The sequence below is a fragment of the Castor canadensis genome, chromosome 8 (genome assembly GCF_047511655.1).
Source record: "Castor canadensis chromosome 8, mCasCan1.hap1v2, whole genome shotgun sequence".
Classification (NCBI taxonomy): domain Eukaryota; kingdom Metazoa; phylum Chordata; class Mammalia; order Rodentia; family Castoridae; genus Castor; species Castor canadensis.
Window position 1 is genome coordinate 126,567,925 of NC_133393.1, and position 18,346 is coordinate 126,586,270.

The 18,346-nt window shown below is 33.8% G+C and overlaps 1 protein-coding gene across 5 annotated transcripts in view; it reads left to right on the forward strand.

The window, feature by feature from the left end:
- The window catches only part of Tmtc3 (transmembrane O-mannosyltransferase targeting cadherins 3), a 55,616-nt gene that overhangs the window by 15,646 nt on the left and 21,624 nt on the right, over positions 1-18,346 (forward strand). For all 5 annotated transcript variants that reach the window (XM_074084080.1, XM_020162339.2, XM_020162340.2 and 2 more), the window contains 4 exons: positions 1,678-1,777; positions 8,392-8,507; positions 8,931-9,103; positions 11,602-11,854. In XM_074084080.1, the coding sequence (XP_073940181.1) occupies positions 1,678-1,777; positions 8,392-8,507; positions 8,931-9,103; positions 11,602-11,854 (642 nt within the window). The remainder of the gene's footprint in view (positions 1-1,677; positions 1,778-8,391; positions 8,508-8,930; positions 9,104-11,601; positions 11,855-18,346) is intronic.

An 18,346-nucleotide genomic window follows, 5' to 3' on the forward strand; every position in this document is an offset into this window, starting at 1 on the left:
GCCTGCAAAAAAGTGAAACTAGATCCATGTTTATTACCCTATACTAGTGTCAACTCAAAATGGATCAAGGACCTTAATATCAGATCCAAAGCTCTGAAGTTAGTACAGGAAAGAGCAGGGAATACTCTGAAAGTAATAGGTATAGGCAAGGACTTTCCTCAGTAGAACCCCAGCAAACTAAGAGAAAGCATGGACAAGTGGGACAACAAAAGAAATGGTCTCTAAACTGAAGAGACCACCCACAAAGTGGGAGAAGATATTTGCCAGCTATACATCAGACAAAGTACTGATAACCAGAATATACAGGGAACAACTTTTCCAAAATCAAAGAATCAATAAAGAAATGGGCAACTGAACTAAACAAAACTTTCTCAAAAGAAGAAAGTCCAAATGGCCAAAAAACACGTGAAAAAAGTTTACCATCCCTGGCCATAAAGAAAATGCAAATCAAAACCCTACTAAGATTCCACATCACCCCTGTTAGAATAGCCATCATCAAAAACACCACCAACAACAGGTGTTGGCGAGGTTGTGGGGAAAAGAATCCTTGTACACTGCTGGTGGGAATGCAAGCTAGTGCAGCCACTCTGGAAAGGAAATATGGAGACTTCTAAAAAATCTAAACATAGATGTGCCATATGATCCAGCAATCCCACTCCTGGGGATATACCCAAAGGAATGCGACTCAGGTTACCCCAGAGGCATCTGCACACCCATGTTTATTGCAGCACTATTCACAATAGCCAAGTTATGGAAACAGCCAAGATGCCCCACTACTGATGAATGGAGTAAGAAAATGTGGTATTTATACACAATGGAATTTTACTCAGCCATGAAGAAGATGAAATCTTATCATTTGCAAGTAAATAGATGGAACTGGTGAGCATCATTCTGAGTGAGGTTAGCCAGGCTCAGAAGATCAAAAGTCGTATGTTCTCCTTCATATGCAGACTCTTTAGATCTAGGGCAAATGCAGCAATGTTTTTGGACTTGGATCACATGCTAAGGGGAGAGCACATACAGGAGGAATGGGGATAGGTAGGAAACCCAAAACATCAAAATGTTCGATGTCCCCACTGCAGAGGAACTAATTCAGAAACCTTAAAGCAACAGATGTCAATATGGGAAGGGGATCAGGAATTAGTGAAAAGGTCAGGTAGAGATGAATGAACTTGGATTATAGCACATTTGTACATGTAAGCAATGTAGAAATTTCTCTGTTTATCTCTCCTTATCTCAACTAGCAAAAATGCTTTGTCTTTCTTGTTATTCCTTTGTCTTTTCTTCAATAAAATTAGAGATAAGGACAGAACAGGTTCTTCCTGGAAGCAAGACAGGATGTGAGGGAGAGGGAGGGGATGGGGGAGAATGGGGGGGAAGTGGTCCAGACAATGTATGCACATGTGAATAAATGAATAAAACATTTTTTAAAAATACACAACACAGGATCTTTCTGTGCTATTTTTTACAACGTTAGCAAATACTTAATTATTTCAAAATAAGTTAAAATAATAGTGGAAGGTGTACAGAGTCACCACCTGAAGGCACTCACATGTTTAAGAAAAAACTGTTATTTAAAACTTATGCACTTTGATTTCTAATTAAAGTATTGTTATCATTATAAAGTAAGTTTCCAATATACTCTTCATTAATATAAATATGCTTTTCTCTTTCTAGGTAACAGGTGTGGTAGGAAGAGCAGAACTTTTGTCATCTATCTTTTTTCTAGCTGCGTTTTTGTCATATACCAAATCAAAAGGACCAGATAATTCCATAGGTAAGTGTCTAACATTTAACTTTTTTTTCCTATTGTTATAAAACTTGATCAGATAAGTTTTATTTACTACAGGTGCTTCTTATAAAATATTAAAAGCCACATTTGTGGTTTATCCTTATGCATGTAACTACTTTTGCATGTATGACAATATAAATTATGTAACATTGTTAGTATTTTAAAAATTATGTGTAGTTCATATTCTTTCATAAGCCCATAGATTCTTTATGATCAAATTACAAAACCAAACAAAACTAAAATATAGGAGTTTTGAGTTGGTCCTAATTGTAAAAAATAATCAGGTACCGATACCTCATTTGTCTTTTAATAAATCACATCAAGTGTGCTATGAGGTCAGCTATTTATTGAGCCACAGTCATGTGGCCTATTTTGAATTGTGTTTTGTATACATTAGCTTTGTATATATAAGACTAATAGTCTTAATGATGGTAGATATCATTAGAAAACAATTTCCAAGCAATAAAAATGATTTTTTAGAGAATAGACACTTTATATAATTAATCTTAAGGTATAACTCTTGAGTTTGTTTCCTGGGGGAAGGAATGGTCCTATAGTCCCAACATACGGGGACTATATATCATGTGTGTGTGTGTGTATCAATATATATAATTTTTTGGCTGTACTTGGGTTTGAACTCAGGATCCTGTGCTTGCTAGGCTGGCAGTCTCTTTTTGCTCTGCTTATTCTAGTGACAGGGTCTCCCATTTTGCCCATGCTAGCTTGGTCCACAATCCTCCTATTTTAGGCTTCCAGCTGTCACTGGGATGTCTGGTCCATGCCATCATGCCCAACTTTTTTTCCATTTAGATGGAGTCTCCCAAACTTTTTTGTGTGGGCTGGCCTAGAACTGTGATCCTCCCAATCTCATCCTCCAGCATAACTTGGTGTGTACTACTATGCGCAGCTATTGGTTGAGATGGGATCTCACAAAGTTTTTGCTGGGTCTGGCCTCAAACTTTGATCCTCCTGATCTCAGCTTCCTAAGTAGCTAGGATTACCAGCACCCAGCCTAAGGTACCAATTTTGGTAAGAATCCTAATTTTGTATGTTTAGAAATCAAAGGTGAAGAAATAAGTAATTTAGCCAAACATATTAGTTTCTCTTAGATTTATTATATGAGTAGACTTGTCTCTTGCTATGCTTCATATGCCTTCTTAAAACAGTTTCAGAGACAGCATAGCATGGTCATTAAAACATGGGCTGGAGACTCAGCTTTCAAATTTCAAATTCCACTATTTACTATTTTCCATTTATTACCTTGGACAAATTACTTAATATGTAGGTCCTTTAATTTCCTTATCTATAGGGAATGGATAATAATAACCCCTACCTATGCAGTCTATCATGTAGTAAGAAATGTTTTAGTAAATAATATATGGAATTACAAACCAGTATCCTCTTAAAATACCCTCTGAAGCAAAGCATGCATGATAAAGTTAGTAAAATACTGTTATGTACAAGACCATGATCGGATTTCTGCCTATGTCTTTAACCATATCTCCTGTCATTCGTTCTAATAATTTTGCTTAGTTCTTTTTAATGATTTCTTATTCTTTAAAATTTAAATGTATTTTCTTACTTCCTTAACAATTACTTATTTTAAATGCTTGTTCTTGTCATTTCATGTAATTTCCATTTAGTAATATATGCTATTACATTTGCTTTCTTTTAGTTTATAATTGGTGTATCCTTAAGGTTCTTAGTTATTTTGGCTTGCAAGTTCCATCCACATGTTCTCCTGAAGTTATTGACTACTTTGACTATTAAGAGGAAGGGAAAGAACTCTCTATGTCCATCCTCTGTTTCTGAAAAGATGACACAAATTCAAATCCAGGATTTGAATTTGAACCCAGGGCCACTGTTGATGCTGTTGCTATCAATTCTATCAAAAACTCCCTCTAGTCCCTTAAAGAGATTCATCATTGAGATTCAGCCATCTCTCTACATTTAGATGAGAAGTATATAGAAGTTAATGCCTTAGGGTGATTGGTCAGTTGCACCTTTTATTTTTTTGAATATATGTACATGTGTGTAAGATATCTGTCACTCATTTAAACTTTATTATTTCATTTTATGTTTTTCTGTGCAATTAAATTTATTTTATTGATATATAAAACACCAAAATTTTACATATTAATGGGGTATTTCATTCCATGTATAAGCAGGATAAACATATCACTGTCCTCAAATATTTATCACTTCTTTGTGGTGAAAACATTTGAAATTCTTCTAGTTTTTTGAGATATTAGTGCAGTTTTTATGTATAGTCACTACTGGGTAGTAACTCACTAGAACTTCTTATTCCTATTTAATTGTAAATTGTTCTCTTTGCTCAACCTTTCCTCATCCCTCTCTTTCCCTTGCTTTCCCCAGCCTCTGGTAACTACCATTCTGCTGTCAACTTCTATGAGATCAGCTTTTTTAGATTTTATATATAAGTGAAATCATTTAATACTTTTCTTTTTGTGCCTGGCTTATTTCACTTAATGATCTCCAGTTCCATCCATGTTGTTGCAAATGACAGGATTTCGTTCTTTTTATGGCTTAATAGTATTCTGTTGTGTATATATGCCACATTTTCTTTATAAACATTCATTAGTAGATGAATACTTAAGTTGTCTCCCATTTCTTGGCAATAAACATGAGAATACAGATGTCTTTTAATCATATTTATTGCATTTCCTTTGAATGTATACTCAGGATTAAGATTGCTGAATCATAATGGTAATTTTTTAAGAAACCTCCATACTGTTGCCCATAATGGCTATTCTAATTTACATCATAACAACAGAGTGCAAGTATTCTGTTTTCTCTACATCTTTGTCAGTCCTTGTTATCTTTTTTTTTTTAATAAAAATACTGAACCAAGGCCACTCTACAGCCCACAAACTTTGGAACTAAATGAGAACAATATAAAAATGATTTTTTGTTGTCGTTTTTTGGCAGTGGTGGAGATCAAACCTAGGGCTTTGCTCATGCCAGGCAAGCACTCTACCACTGAACTATACCTTCTAACCTCTTTTGTGCTTTTTATAATAGCCATTCTTACTGGAGTGAGGTAATATATCACTGTGGTTTTAATTTGCATTTCTGTGATGATTGGCAATGCTTTGCATTTTTTCATACACCTGTTGGCCTTTTGTATATCTTCTTTTTAGAAATGTCTACTTAGATATGTTACCCTTTTAAAATTAGGTTATTTGGTGTTTGGCTGTTTAATTTTTGGAGTTATTTAGATACATTCAGGCTATTAACCCCATGTCAGATACAGTTTGCAAAAATTTTATCCCATTCTGTAGGTTTTCTCTTCACTCTGATAATTTCCTTTGTTATGCAAATCTTTTTAACTTGATTTAATCACATTAGTCTATGTTCGCTTTTGTTTCCTGTGTTTTGGGGATCCTTTTGGCTTAAAATATTTTTATGCCATGCTTTTTTGATGACTACCTTTGTATATTTTTAGGTTGGGTAGTATAATGGCACTTGCTCTGTTCTTTTTTAAAAAATCTGTTCCTTACCCCATCATGGTTTCTGAAGTACTCTGATTTTGTCTCTGTGTTTTACACTAACCAACATAGCTACACATTTCTTCAGTAAAGGAACAGACAGTGATCTACCTACAGGTCTACTCAAAGACGCTGGAGTAGAAATTTAAAGTTTTCTCACTCTTGCCTTCTGTTTTATATGCAGTCCCTCATAACACCTATAAATATAAACATACTTAAGATAACCTTAAAAGCCAACTTATTTTAGTGTTGTTTCTTTGTTTAAATGTCATAGAAGGCATGCTTTCTTCTCACTTATATTTTAATTATAGTTAAGTTTTGGAGAAGGGGCCAACAGCTAATGCTAGCACGTCATCATTTGACCAAAACAAAATCACATTGCTTTCTACACCTTTAACCTACGTTTCTCATAATATTCATTTCTAATTTACATTTGACTTTTATTATTTGTTCTCTCACTATAGAATGTAACCTTCATTGAAGTAGGTAACTTTTTCTCTCAATTTTTCGTCTCCCATTTCCTAGAATGGTTCCTGGTGTATAATAAGAATTCAGTATATATTTGCTGAAGAAATGAGAAAATGAATTAATTTAATAAACTTTAAAATCTAAAGGTATGCTGAAACCTGCTTTGGGCCTCTCTGTTGTCTTGACCCCTGTATACTCTACATTAAATAATCTTGCCCTTGAGATCAAAGTTTTCATGGTCATGTATATCTAGTATGTATTATCTAGTGCACACTGTCCTGTGCAAAGGTTTTTAAATTACTAATTATATAATTACCTTTAAATTCTAGACTTTTCATGCTCCATGCAAAGTCAGTTCCTTGCTTTTGCATCGTTTTAGCTTTCTGCTCAAAAGTTGCCTCAAACATTATCAGTAGCATCACTCATTTTCCCAGCCCTTTTTTATTTCCTGTCCCCTTCTGTTTTTCTGTGTAACACTTACACTTTTGTCACAATTTGACAAAATATATCATTGCTTATTTATTTATCATCTCTCTCCATCACATCCTTAAAACATAGTAGATATTTAAAGGAACTAATTTAAAAAATGATTGTTGAAGGGATGTATCTTTTTCACATGTAGAATCAGTTTAGATGCCTGTGTTTTGAAATTGGAACATGTCTTAATGGTTGAAATTAATTCTATATCAACAAGTGTTATTTTTTTAAGTGTTGTTAACTTTCTTATAATAATATAGTTGGTAAAGGTTGAAGATATGAAGCAAATGGTTTTAGTAAGGCGTGTTTTTATTAGACCTGTTAGTTGATGAGATGGAATCCAGTGTTATAGAAGGCAACTGTTTGCTCTTCTTTCTTGAACAGAAATACAAATTAGTGAAAGCTCTGGATTTAATACCAGAAGAGCCAAGTTAAAGTAATGGTCTCTTTATTGTATGTGTTTAAAAAAGCTTCAGAGTTCTTTCTTCATCTTAAAAAACGGGTATGACTCTGTCTGCCCTTTTATTTCACAGAATGATTTTGAGATTGAGTGAAATAATATATGGTAAAATGTCTGTATGAACTATTTAATTTCTTTTGTAAAAAAGACATTATTTATATTTTCAAGGCCATTATTTCCCACTAATGTTTAATGTAGACATATCTGTTGAGTTACTCTTCTCTGATATTCATGAAGCTTATTCCCACTCCTCCTTCATTCATGCATCCCCCTTTGCTAGTTCACCTATGACCTGTATATCCTTCAAGGTCCAACTGTAGGCCCAACCTGTTTGTGAATAACCATCACTGATTTCGTTCATATATGAATTCTTGTTGAATGTAACACTATAGTTTAGCCCTTGATATATAATCTATTAGTTTTAATGGGTTGTGGCTTAATTCAAATATATTTTAAAATACGGTATTTTATGATAAAATGATATTTTATTATACTTAGTATTTTCAACAGTTTCGGTGGGTTTGGCTTTTTCATTAGGTTTTGTGGGGGGAGGTTGTTTTTCTCTTCAGTAATTTTAGTCTCTAGAGTACTTTAAAACTGAAAACAATGTCTAAAATAGATGAGTAGGTGAATTTCTGCATTAAGCTAAATGATGAATTAAAACACTTTAGATTCACAAATTATATTCCTTAAAGTTCATTTTTTTAGATTTTATTTCACTGTTGTTAATGAAGAAAACAGATTATGCAGTCATAATACTCTTCTACCATAATTTATACTACAAAATAATTGGATGTCATATTTTCTAATTAGAAAACTGAAACTCAGTACTCACAAAGCAGTTAATAATAGGTACAGAATTAAATTACTTTCATAATTCAATCCTCTTTTATCAAACTGTTACTAAATAACTGAAGTTCATGAAAGTAGACTTCTTCATTTAAATGGAACTTGTGAATATTCTGTTACATATTTTTAAAGAACAGTATTGACTTAAATGCTTATCATTAACCTATTTCATTTTTAGTCCTTTTTTTTTAATTAGAAGGGTACTCCACTTTGCCCAATGATTTCAAGTGTCAGCTTTTTAGTAAATTATAGATATAATAAAGTGTGTGTGGTAATTCTAAGTATTTGTCTTCATTTTAAATTGATAATAGCTTTTCTTTTTGGCAGTACTAGGGTTTGAACTCAGAGCTTTATTGCTGCTAGGTGGGTACTCTACCACTTAAGCCACTCTTTGCCAGCCCTTTTGTGCATTGGGTATTTTGGAGGTAGGGTCTCCAGAACCATTTGCCTGGGACTGGCTTTGTTTCATGATCCTCCTGATCTCTGCTTCCTAAGTAGGACCACAGGAGTGAGCCACTGGCACCTGGCCAGATCTTTAGTTACCACACTCAACCCTTAATTTCTCCAAATTGACCTCTCTGCCTTTGTTTTAAAAGTTACTATTGGATTAGTAATTTTCATCTCCACAAATTTTTTTTTATTTCATTTTATGCATCTTGATGTTTTGCTTTGAATATATAAAGTAAAAATTCCTTACAATATTTAAATACATCTTAAATATTAAATATTGGCCAGTGGGAAATAATAAATGTGTTTAATCACAAGTAAGGTTTAAAACATCTTTTTATGATACTAATGTTTTACATAGTTTTATTTTTCCTGTTCTTAAATTGCAGTGTGGACACCAATTGCACTGACAGTGTTTTTAGTGGCTGTTGCAACGTTGTGTAAAGAACAAGGAGTAACAGTTGTGGGAATTTGTTGTGTATATGAAGTATTTATTGCCCAGGGGGTAAGGAAAAGTAAAAATTTTCTCATTGTTTTTCATTGTCCTATTTAAATCAGGTTTTAATAATCTGTTTTCTAAATACATCATTATTTACATATAAATCTGTACCAATAAAAATACCAAGAATTTATAAGAAACAAGCATGACTTGTTCTCTTACCTGCTGAAAATTACTTAACATTTTAGGACAACTTCTGCTTTTTGACTCTTCAGGCAATTTGCAAAAGTAGGCAATAATACCATTACATTAGAATCATTATTGGACAAGATAATTGACCTCAGTTTTATTCATAATCAGCTCCACAAATTGTTCCACATTACTTTGTAATTATCCTCAGTTTGTATTCAGTCTTGCATTTAGAAAGCACTACATTATTGAAAGCATATTATTGTTATTTGTTGTTTAAACATTTTTTTTCTTTTTCAGTATACTTTGCCCTTATTGTGTACTGCTGCTGGACAGGTTCTCCGTGGAAAGGGTAGTATTCCACTTTCTATGCTGCAGACACTAATAAAACTGATTGTCTTGATGTTCAGCACATTATTACTCGTTGTGATTAGAGTCCAGGTTATTCAGTCCCAACTTCCAGTATTTACAAGGTATGAAATTCAGGTTATCTTGGGTTTTGTTGTTGTTGTTGTTGTTGTTGTTTGTTTTTTCCATTTTGACATTTTGTCTTAAGATTTTAAACTATCATAAATGTCCCAGAAACTCTTTTGATCTGCACTGAATTTGTCAACAGCTCTATTGAGGTAATACCAGTATATTTTTAAAACTGCATATAATATTTAAAATATGTAAGTTGGTTAGTTTTGGCATGCATATGTACTCATGAAACCACAACAAAGATTCCCACCTATATAGCCCAGGCTGACTTAACAACTTGCTCTCAGCTCAGGCTGGCTCAAGCACACAGTCCTCCTTCCTCAGCCTCCCAAGTTTTAAGATTACAGATATGGGCTGAACTCTTTTTTTTTTTTGTATATGTTATTTTGTTTATTCTGAAATTATTTATTCTATCTGTGTTGTTTCTTGGTCAATCTATACTGAGTAAATTTTCTTATTATGGATTGAATTTTTCTGCTTCACATGACTGGTAATTTTTCAGTGAATTTTGTATATTAATTTTTATCTTAATGGATTTCTGTAAATATTTTTGGGCCTTGTTCTGGAATGTATTTACCTCATTTGGAAAATGTTTTGTCTTTTATTTTGCTTTTAAACTTTATTTTGTGAGACCATAACAGACTTATAGGGCTGATTTTGCTCCACAGATGTTTCTAGCTTTTCTACCAGTGGACTGAATTACAATGATTTCCACCGTGGCTGCTAAAAAACTATTCCCTGTTCAGGCTGACATTAGGGGACTTTTATCACTGATTTTCTCAAGATGTTGTTTCCTGACTTAGTTTTCCTATGACTACTCTGACAAGTAGCCAGAAACTATATGGCTTAAAACAACAAGTTTATTCCCTCACAGTTCAGGAGCCCTAAATCCAAAATAAAGATGTTGGCACAGTTTGTTCCTTCTGGTGGCTTTGAGGAAGAATTTGTTCTTTTCATGTCACCTAACTTCTGGTGATTGTTGGCAACCTTTAGCATTCTTGTACTTGCAGCTACGTCACTCCAGCCTTTTCCATTCCCTGTATGTCTCTGTTTGTCATCAATTCTTTTCATAGGTACGGTAGTCATTGTATTTGTTCTCTGTGCATGGCGCATCTTCACAAGTTACTTTTGCAAAACTGTTTTTGTTTTGTTTTGTGGTACTAGGGCTTTTGAACTCAGAGCTTCATGCTTGCTATTCATGTGTTCTACCACTTGAGACACTTGAGCTACTCAGCCCTTTTTTGTTTGGTATTTGTCAACATAGGGTCTTGTGAACTATTTCCCCAAGCTGGCTTCAAACCGCCATCCTCCTGATCTCTGCTTCCTGAGTAGCTAGGATTACAGTTGTGATACACTGGGACCCAGCAGCATTTTTTTTTTCTTTAAAGAATGATTGCTTTTCACTTCCTGGAACTTTAGTCTAATCATGCTAAACTGAACTCAGCTGGATATTACAGTATTAGAAATGGATTAAATTGTAATTATTCACTTTATATTTCCTTCACTCCTTCATTTTAGTGTTCTTTTTCCATTTCTCAGTATCTTTAGAGAATTTTAATCTTTTCTACCTCCATTTCTGCTGTCTGAAAATGTGGTTTCTTTGTGTGAAAGTATTTTTGTGTACATACGTGTGGGTGGGTATATTGTACATGTTGCACGCAAATAATGTTTTCCAAATATAATTATTTAAAATGTATGGGTATAAATTTGATTCTAAATTCAATTCTGCTAGTTATTTTGAAGATGCAAGTCCTGAGTTTTGCCAGATGTATTGTTTTTCAGATATGTAGAGATTCAAATATGAAGTTCTTTTTAATGGTATCATTTATTCAAATAGTACTTACTCTTTCATAACTATTTGATATGTTTTAAGAAATCAAGTCAACTAAGTGGTAGAAGTTGATTTTTAATTGATTCATTCATCTTAAAATGACCAATTGGATATTAAAGGACTGTTTGTTAATGTAGTCACTTAATTTGGTATGCATATTAAAAAATAAATCTAAAGCTATTCATTTGTAGTGTACTTCGTTTAAAAATAATTTCACCTGGTTTACAGAAATGGACTATACAAATGAAATATGTATTTAATACAAAACCAAGAAAAGCTTAATAAAGGAGAAAAGGTCAAGCACAACTAAAATGTTAAATGGTTTTATACGGTTGGCACTGTGCACTAGAACTTGGGTTTAGTTTCTTGGCAGTCAGAACAAGGAGGGAACCTCCTTTGTGATAGTTTTGTCTGTTGTGAAAAGAGAAAAATACAGAAATTCTTTCTAGGAAGCATAATTTTTTATCACCACTTACCTCTAGAAGAAAACATTGGTAAAGTATAATAACATATGCATGTCTGTATTATTCTAAAAATTACTAGAAAGAGATGAACTGCTTGCCCTTGAAACAGTCAGAGGCTATTTGAAATCTGACAAGATTCTGAGGTACCTATAAAATATATTTGTTGAATAACTCTTTTTTGTTGTTGTTTTTATAGGTTTGATAACCCAGCTGCTGTAAGCCCAACTCCTACAAGACAGCTAACTTTTAACTACCTCCTTCCTGTAAATGCCTGGCTTCTATTAAATCCTTCAGAGCTCTGCTGTGATTGGACCATGGGAACAATACCACTTATAGAATCATTTCTAGATATTCGAAATCTTGCCACTTTTGCTTTCTTTTGTTTTCTCGGGGCTTTGGGAATATTTAGTCTCCGATACCCTGGTGATTCCTCCAAAACTGTCTTAATGGTAAGAAATCGTAACTTTTCAAACAATGTTGCATTTAGTTGACTAAGAATAAGACTGCCTTCAATTAATCTAAAGCATGTTTTTAGAAGCAATATCTTTCTTTGTTCATCATCCCAATTAAATTGGAATGACAATTTATTTTCGGTTATTATAAAATTCTGTATCAGAATTTAATTTGCAGGCCACTTTGACATACTTTCAGCAATATAAAATGGAAACTGTTGATGAATTTCTCTGATTTGATAGAAACTGCAGTCATGAAATCTTTTGAGTTTATTCTCTTATATTTCTTAGCTTTATCTAACCAGATTATGCACATTTCAAAAAATGGATTATATCTTATACTTATTTATTTCCCTGACTCTGAAAAAAGTGTCATATGAAATATATGACTGGAAAAAATACAGGTTTTAAGTTCTCAGCAGAGTTTTCATTATTCCCTGAGATAGTTCTTACTATGTCCAAGGCCCTCTGATTATTTGAAGTCTTTTTTTTTTAATTGTTCTTATGAAATCTTTTTCTTACTGTGTTCTTCTTACTCACAAGTTATGTTTTCTTCTTGTTTTTTTTGGCGACACTAGGGTTTTAATTCAGCCTCATGCTTGCTATGTACGTTCTTTCACCACTTGAGCCACTCAGCCAGCCCTTTCTGTCAATTACTGAAAACATAAATAATCTGTAATATTTCTCAAGCATTTATTATATATTATAAAGTGTATTTATTGCCTTACAAATATATCATTTCTGGCTCAAGCCACTAGGTTAATATTCAGTAGAAATTTATGATTACAGCCTATATACCTGGCAGCATTTTAGGCATCAATGATATGATAATAAAAGGAAATGTGAGGGCTTGCATTTAAAGAAATTTGAAATTAGTGGCTGAGATACAGAGAATGTTGAAAGAATGTAGGGTTTCTGGAAAAGGTCATGTTTGCTCTAATCTTTGGACAGATATCCTAGTAGATATTTTGAGCAGCACTTTGCATCTGGAGTCAAAGGAGATATCTAAAAAGGAGATATCTAAGCTGCACATGAAAATTTTATTCGTTTGTGACACCCTCTCTTGGGATCCTCTCCCCAACTCTGGGAGCACTACTAGATATTATTTCATTGTTATCTCTAATATTTCAGATGCTTAATTCATTTTTCCCATAACACTGTCTAACTTCTGCTAAAAACATGTCACCTTTCAAGAAATCCAAAATTTTCACTCTCTCTTATACAAAACACCTTACATGCCCTTTTCAGCTTGGGTGGATTACTATAACTTTTACCCTGCTTTTTTGTTGTACCCTGCTTTTTGGGCACTGTTTGCTTTTGAGAAGGCATATTTTCACAAAATCAAAGAAAAGGGAAACACTCAACAGATCACACAATGATTTAAACATAACTGATGATAATGCAGGACTGATTAAGAACTTCTCCACATCAACTGAACTGCATAATGTGAACCTAGTAATTTTAAATTTTTGTTTTTGAAACTTCCTTTGGTTTTTTTTAAAAACTTACTTTTTTTGAGTGTGCTTGGTCAACATCACACATAATAAATCCATATAAGGTAGGCTTACTGTATCATTCTAGATTCATAGAATACATGTTAATTCATACTTATTAATGGATGCCTTCGAGTTTTTGGTCTTAATTCTCCCCTAGAAAATAGTTTAAGTAGCTAAGTTGAGTAAAAAGAAGCCTACAACTATATCTTAAACTCTCATTTTGAGGTTTTACATAGAGAAAAATCGAACCTAAAGAGGAGACAAACTAAGCAGAAAGGTGGGAAAGTGTTTTAGAAAAGACAGAAGGATTAACACAAACTTATGCTATTGAGTATAAAAGATCTAGTTTAAAAGTGGTATCTGTTGAATGTGATAAGTCTATTAGTTAATTAAATTTATTTCTCTGGAGTTACTTGACTGGAAGATGAGAAAATCATGAGGACTAATTCATGTCAGAGAGACAGTTGATTGGTTGATATTTAGAAGCATTTTGATGTGAGTACTCAGTTGATTTTTTTTTAGAATCAAAGAGGTATAACTAATGGATTGGCTTGCATAAATGTATTCATTAAGTTGAAAGATTTATTAAGTTGCGTTTAAAACAAGCTACTTCTGACCATGACTGCAAAAGTATTATCCTATAATTGTAGGATCATATTTTATACCTTAGGAACATAGTGAATGGGGAAGGTGACTTAAAGATGTCTGTCACTTAGGATTTTTAAGGTTGGAGAGGCAAGAGCATGTTTAAATTTAGGCAGAAAGAATACAGTTGAATGAATAAGAAAATGGGTAGAAGTGACAGGTTTGTAAATTGTAGAGGAATACGCTGAGCACAGGTTTGGCTTGAGATGAAAGGAGAAATCTCATATATTACAGAAAGGAAGTGAATGACCATGGATGTGAATTTTGGCACATTTACTAACAAGAAATTGGAAGAATATTTATCTATGGCTTTAACTTTCTCCATAAATTAGAAAGTGTGGCTGCCTGCTCAAAGTAACATCCGTCATAAATTTAAGAAGAGCAATCAGTATTCAAAACGTTCAAAGAAAATGGAATTGAGCCTATCAGAGAAACCTAGATATCCTGAGCATCTTCAAGAATTGATTTGAATTTGCTAATCATGAATTTATGACTATATTAAGCCAGTCAATGTTGGGACTTCTCTAGGAGTAAATTGCTGCTCAACTCAGTAAACAATAGATAAATGATACAGTACACTTATGGTTGGATTTCATCTAAAAGAAAGTAATCACTAAAGACTTTGCTCATCCCAGACCCAATAGACTTTTCTGATTGTTTTTCTTCTTTTATGTAGCTTGTTCATCAACCTGTGACACATCTTTGAATAAATTTAACACTTTTAATTCCTTCAAATGCAATTGCTTAGGAAAGCCATGATTTAACAGGGACTTAAAAAAAAATGAACTACAGATTTAGGAACATCTGTTTCTAGTCTTTCTTTTGATAAGACTGGGTTTCACACTTGCAAAGTAGGTGCTCTACCACTTGAACCACACCTCCAGTGCATTTTGCTCTTAGGTTATTTTGGAGATGAGGGGGGTCTCGCGAACTGTTTGCCTTGAACCACTATCCACCTCATCAAGCTCAGCCTCCCAAGTAGAATTACATGCGTAAGCCAAAGGTGCCCAGCTGTGTTTTATGTTTTTTATTTAAAAAAAAAAACCTGAAATTTCAAACATGAATTGGTATGATACCAAGCAGTTTGATGGTAGTGCTTTTCCTCAGATTCATCATTGCTTCATTATAAATCATAAATGTGTGAACATTCATAATGAAAGTGTTATTTTCAAAGTATATACATCTCTATATATTTCATTAACAAGTTATAATAAGAAAGAGACATTCTTTTCTCTGAACCCATTAGAAGAGTTTCAGATTTCTGAAGCTTAAAGATTTACTTACTTATTCAACCAGGTTCTATAAAACAAAGCTGACTAACAAAGAAGGAGGAAACTCTGAGCTATGCATCAACTCCTTCCACATGTCAGGCGGAGAAAATTCTTGGCCTGGGATGGTCAGATTGAGCCTGCTAATTTTGGGGGGCTCCATTGACTACAGGTCAGCAAAATCCTGCTGTATGTCCTGACCCATCTGTTAATGTCAGCCATCAGGTTTCCTAACTCCACACTTAATCCTCATGAAAATTTACCTGTGTTCTCTGCTGATTTTTGTCAGGGTTTTAACTACTGAGATAACTGAGTTATGACTAAATAAAATTTTATTTAAGGAAAAAAAAAAACAAAGAAAGAAAGGTCCACGGAAACAGATGTCCTAATAACAATCACACTTAAATCCTTTTTTAAGTTATTTATGTACTAGTTATTTGTGGCTTTATAATCAGGAAAACATATGTCAACCCACTTTCTAAAGGACAAGAACTATGAGGAGTTTTATGTATTTATAGTATACACTGTTAACCTTTTCAAAATTCCGTTGTAGAATAAAAATTATTAACCTAAAGGGGACAGTTTTATACATATGCTAAGCCTCTTGTTAACTATATAACACATCAGAGTATTATACAAAGTAACAGGTACAGAACCAGAAATGTGCTGCCTTATCTGACCCATACCTTATTTCATTTCTTCATTTCCACTGTAGTTTCTTGTATTAAAGTTATAAAAATAAACATTTTTGTCTGTTGTTGGCCTTTTAGTTTTGTTGTTTCAAAAAATCTATTAACATTTTTCCACATCAGTTGTTTTGTCACATGTACAAAAATTAGATGTATAAACATCTAATTAATTTTTAGTTTTTATTTATTTTTAATTTTTATTTTGTAATACTAGAGTTTGAACTTAGAGCCCCATACTTGCTAGGCAGGCACTATACCATTTGAACCATGCCACTGTCTCTTAACGCTTTAGTTGCTTTTCGAGTAGGGTCTCCCATTTTTGCCAGGGTCCAACCTACAAACTGCTTTCTGCCTACCCACACCTTCTAGGTAGCTGGGATTATAGGTGTGTACCACCATTATACCTGGCTTGTATGTTGAGAAGGTTTTTAAGTAACTGAATTTTTTTATTCTTTCACCAACATCTCCCCAAAATTCCTCTTCCTCACCCCTTGTACAACACCATTCTACTCTCATTTTCTATGAGATCACTATCTATGTTCCATACATGAGTGAAATCATGTAATACTTGTCTGTCTCTGACTAGCTTATTTCACTTAATACAATGCCCTCCATGTTCATCTATGTTGTAAATGACAGCATTTCCTTTTCTTTCTTTTTTTTTAGGCTTGGCATGATTCTATTGAGCATTTATACCCTACTTTCTTTATTCATCCACTGAGAGACACATTGATTTAGTATCTTGGCCATTGAACAAAGGAATATAGATGTCTATTCAAACATGCTGATTTTATTTCCTTTGGGTACATATCCAAATAGTGGGGATGCTGGATCATATGGTACTTCTATTTTTAGTATTTTGGGGAATCTCCATACTGTTTTCTGTAATAACTTTTCTAGTGTACATTCTCACCAGTAAGTGTGAAATACTTGTTTTCCTTTGTCTTTCTGATAATAGCCATTCTAAGTGGAGTGAGATAGATCTCCTTGTGTTTTTATTTTGTATTTAAAGTGATTAAGAGCATTTTTTCATAAAGCTTTGGACATTTTTATATCTTTAGAAAAATACATTTTTAGATCCTTTGCTTTTGTCTTTATTTCTTACTATTTAGTTGTAGGTGTTGTTTTAGATATAATTTTTTTAAACTTGTTTTTCACTTAGATAAAATATGTAGCTATTTAACTATTAGTAACTTTTTTGCTTTGCTGCGTAAGCATACTATATTCTACACAGAAAAACAGTGAACTACAGGTAATTGTGGGGAGCGGATTAAAGTCTATGAGAACTGGACGCAAGCAAGGCAAGATGCAGTTAATTGCTTTTACCTATAGGCTGAGATAGGCACAGCCCAGGCATGAAACAGAAAAAAGCAGAACAGCTGTGTCTCCTAAGTTTGTGTTTAGAGAAGCTGGAACTCAGGTTTCTCCTGTTACAATGTCACGCCCCTCCCCAAAAGCCTCTGCTCTACTCTGTTTGCCACTGTTTATAAAAGGTCCACTGAAGGAGGGCCTGGGGTTTTTGCTTTTGCTTTTTGGGGTTTTACTTTGGGCCTTTTGGTGTGGGAAGCTTTTGAAAGAGAAAAGAATTATTAAAGGGAAAAACTGCTGAAGGGAAAAGAATTGTTGAAGGGAAAATACTAAAGAGGGGTTGATAGAAAGTCTGCACCGAGAACTTTAACATAGGCTTCAGAAGGCAAAGTTGAGAAAGAACTTCATATATAGGCCTTAGGAAAGCTAAAGCTAAAGAAAAGCCAAAGAGAACATGGGACAGTGCCAAGTATAAGGACCTAGACATTAAGAGTTATGCATATGCAGGTTGTAAGCTGCGGTTGTTGCAAGTTTGAGCACCAAGGCTTTGAGAGAGCTAAAAAGAGATGGGACAATGCAAGCCTGGGGGCAAAAGACTTTAAGAGCAATTAAGCTGAAGATAAGCTAAGAGCAAACATGGGATAGTGGGAGCCAAGGAAAGAGGTTTTAAGCAAGGTTTTAAAGAACTGCAAGGAGCAAGGCCTTAAAAAATCAAGGTAAAGAAAAGAAGCATTGAGGGTTATGTGTCTCCAGCCAAGTGTACAACACACCTGACCCCAACTTTCTGTCTATCCTGTTTCTTTTCTAAAATCTCCAGTTGCGCCCCGCCCCCTGTTAAGCCCAGTTAAGTTTATTAATAACCAAGAGAAAACCTCGCTCCAGCAAGGGAGGGAGTGTGAGAAACAGCGCCCCCTTCAGTCAATTATGTTTTCAAGTTTAAAATGCTGTGAAAAGATCCAGATTTTAAATCATTCCTGAATATACCTAGGATATTTGAGGATATCCTCAAATGATGTCTAGATTCAGGAAGACTCGATAGCATCTTGCTGCATTCATCCTGATGTTAATTATCACCTCTGAGTT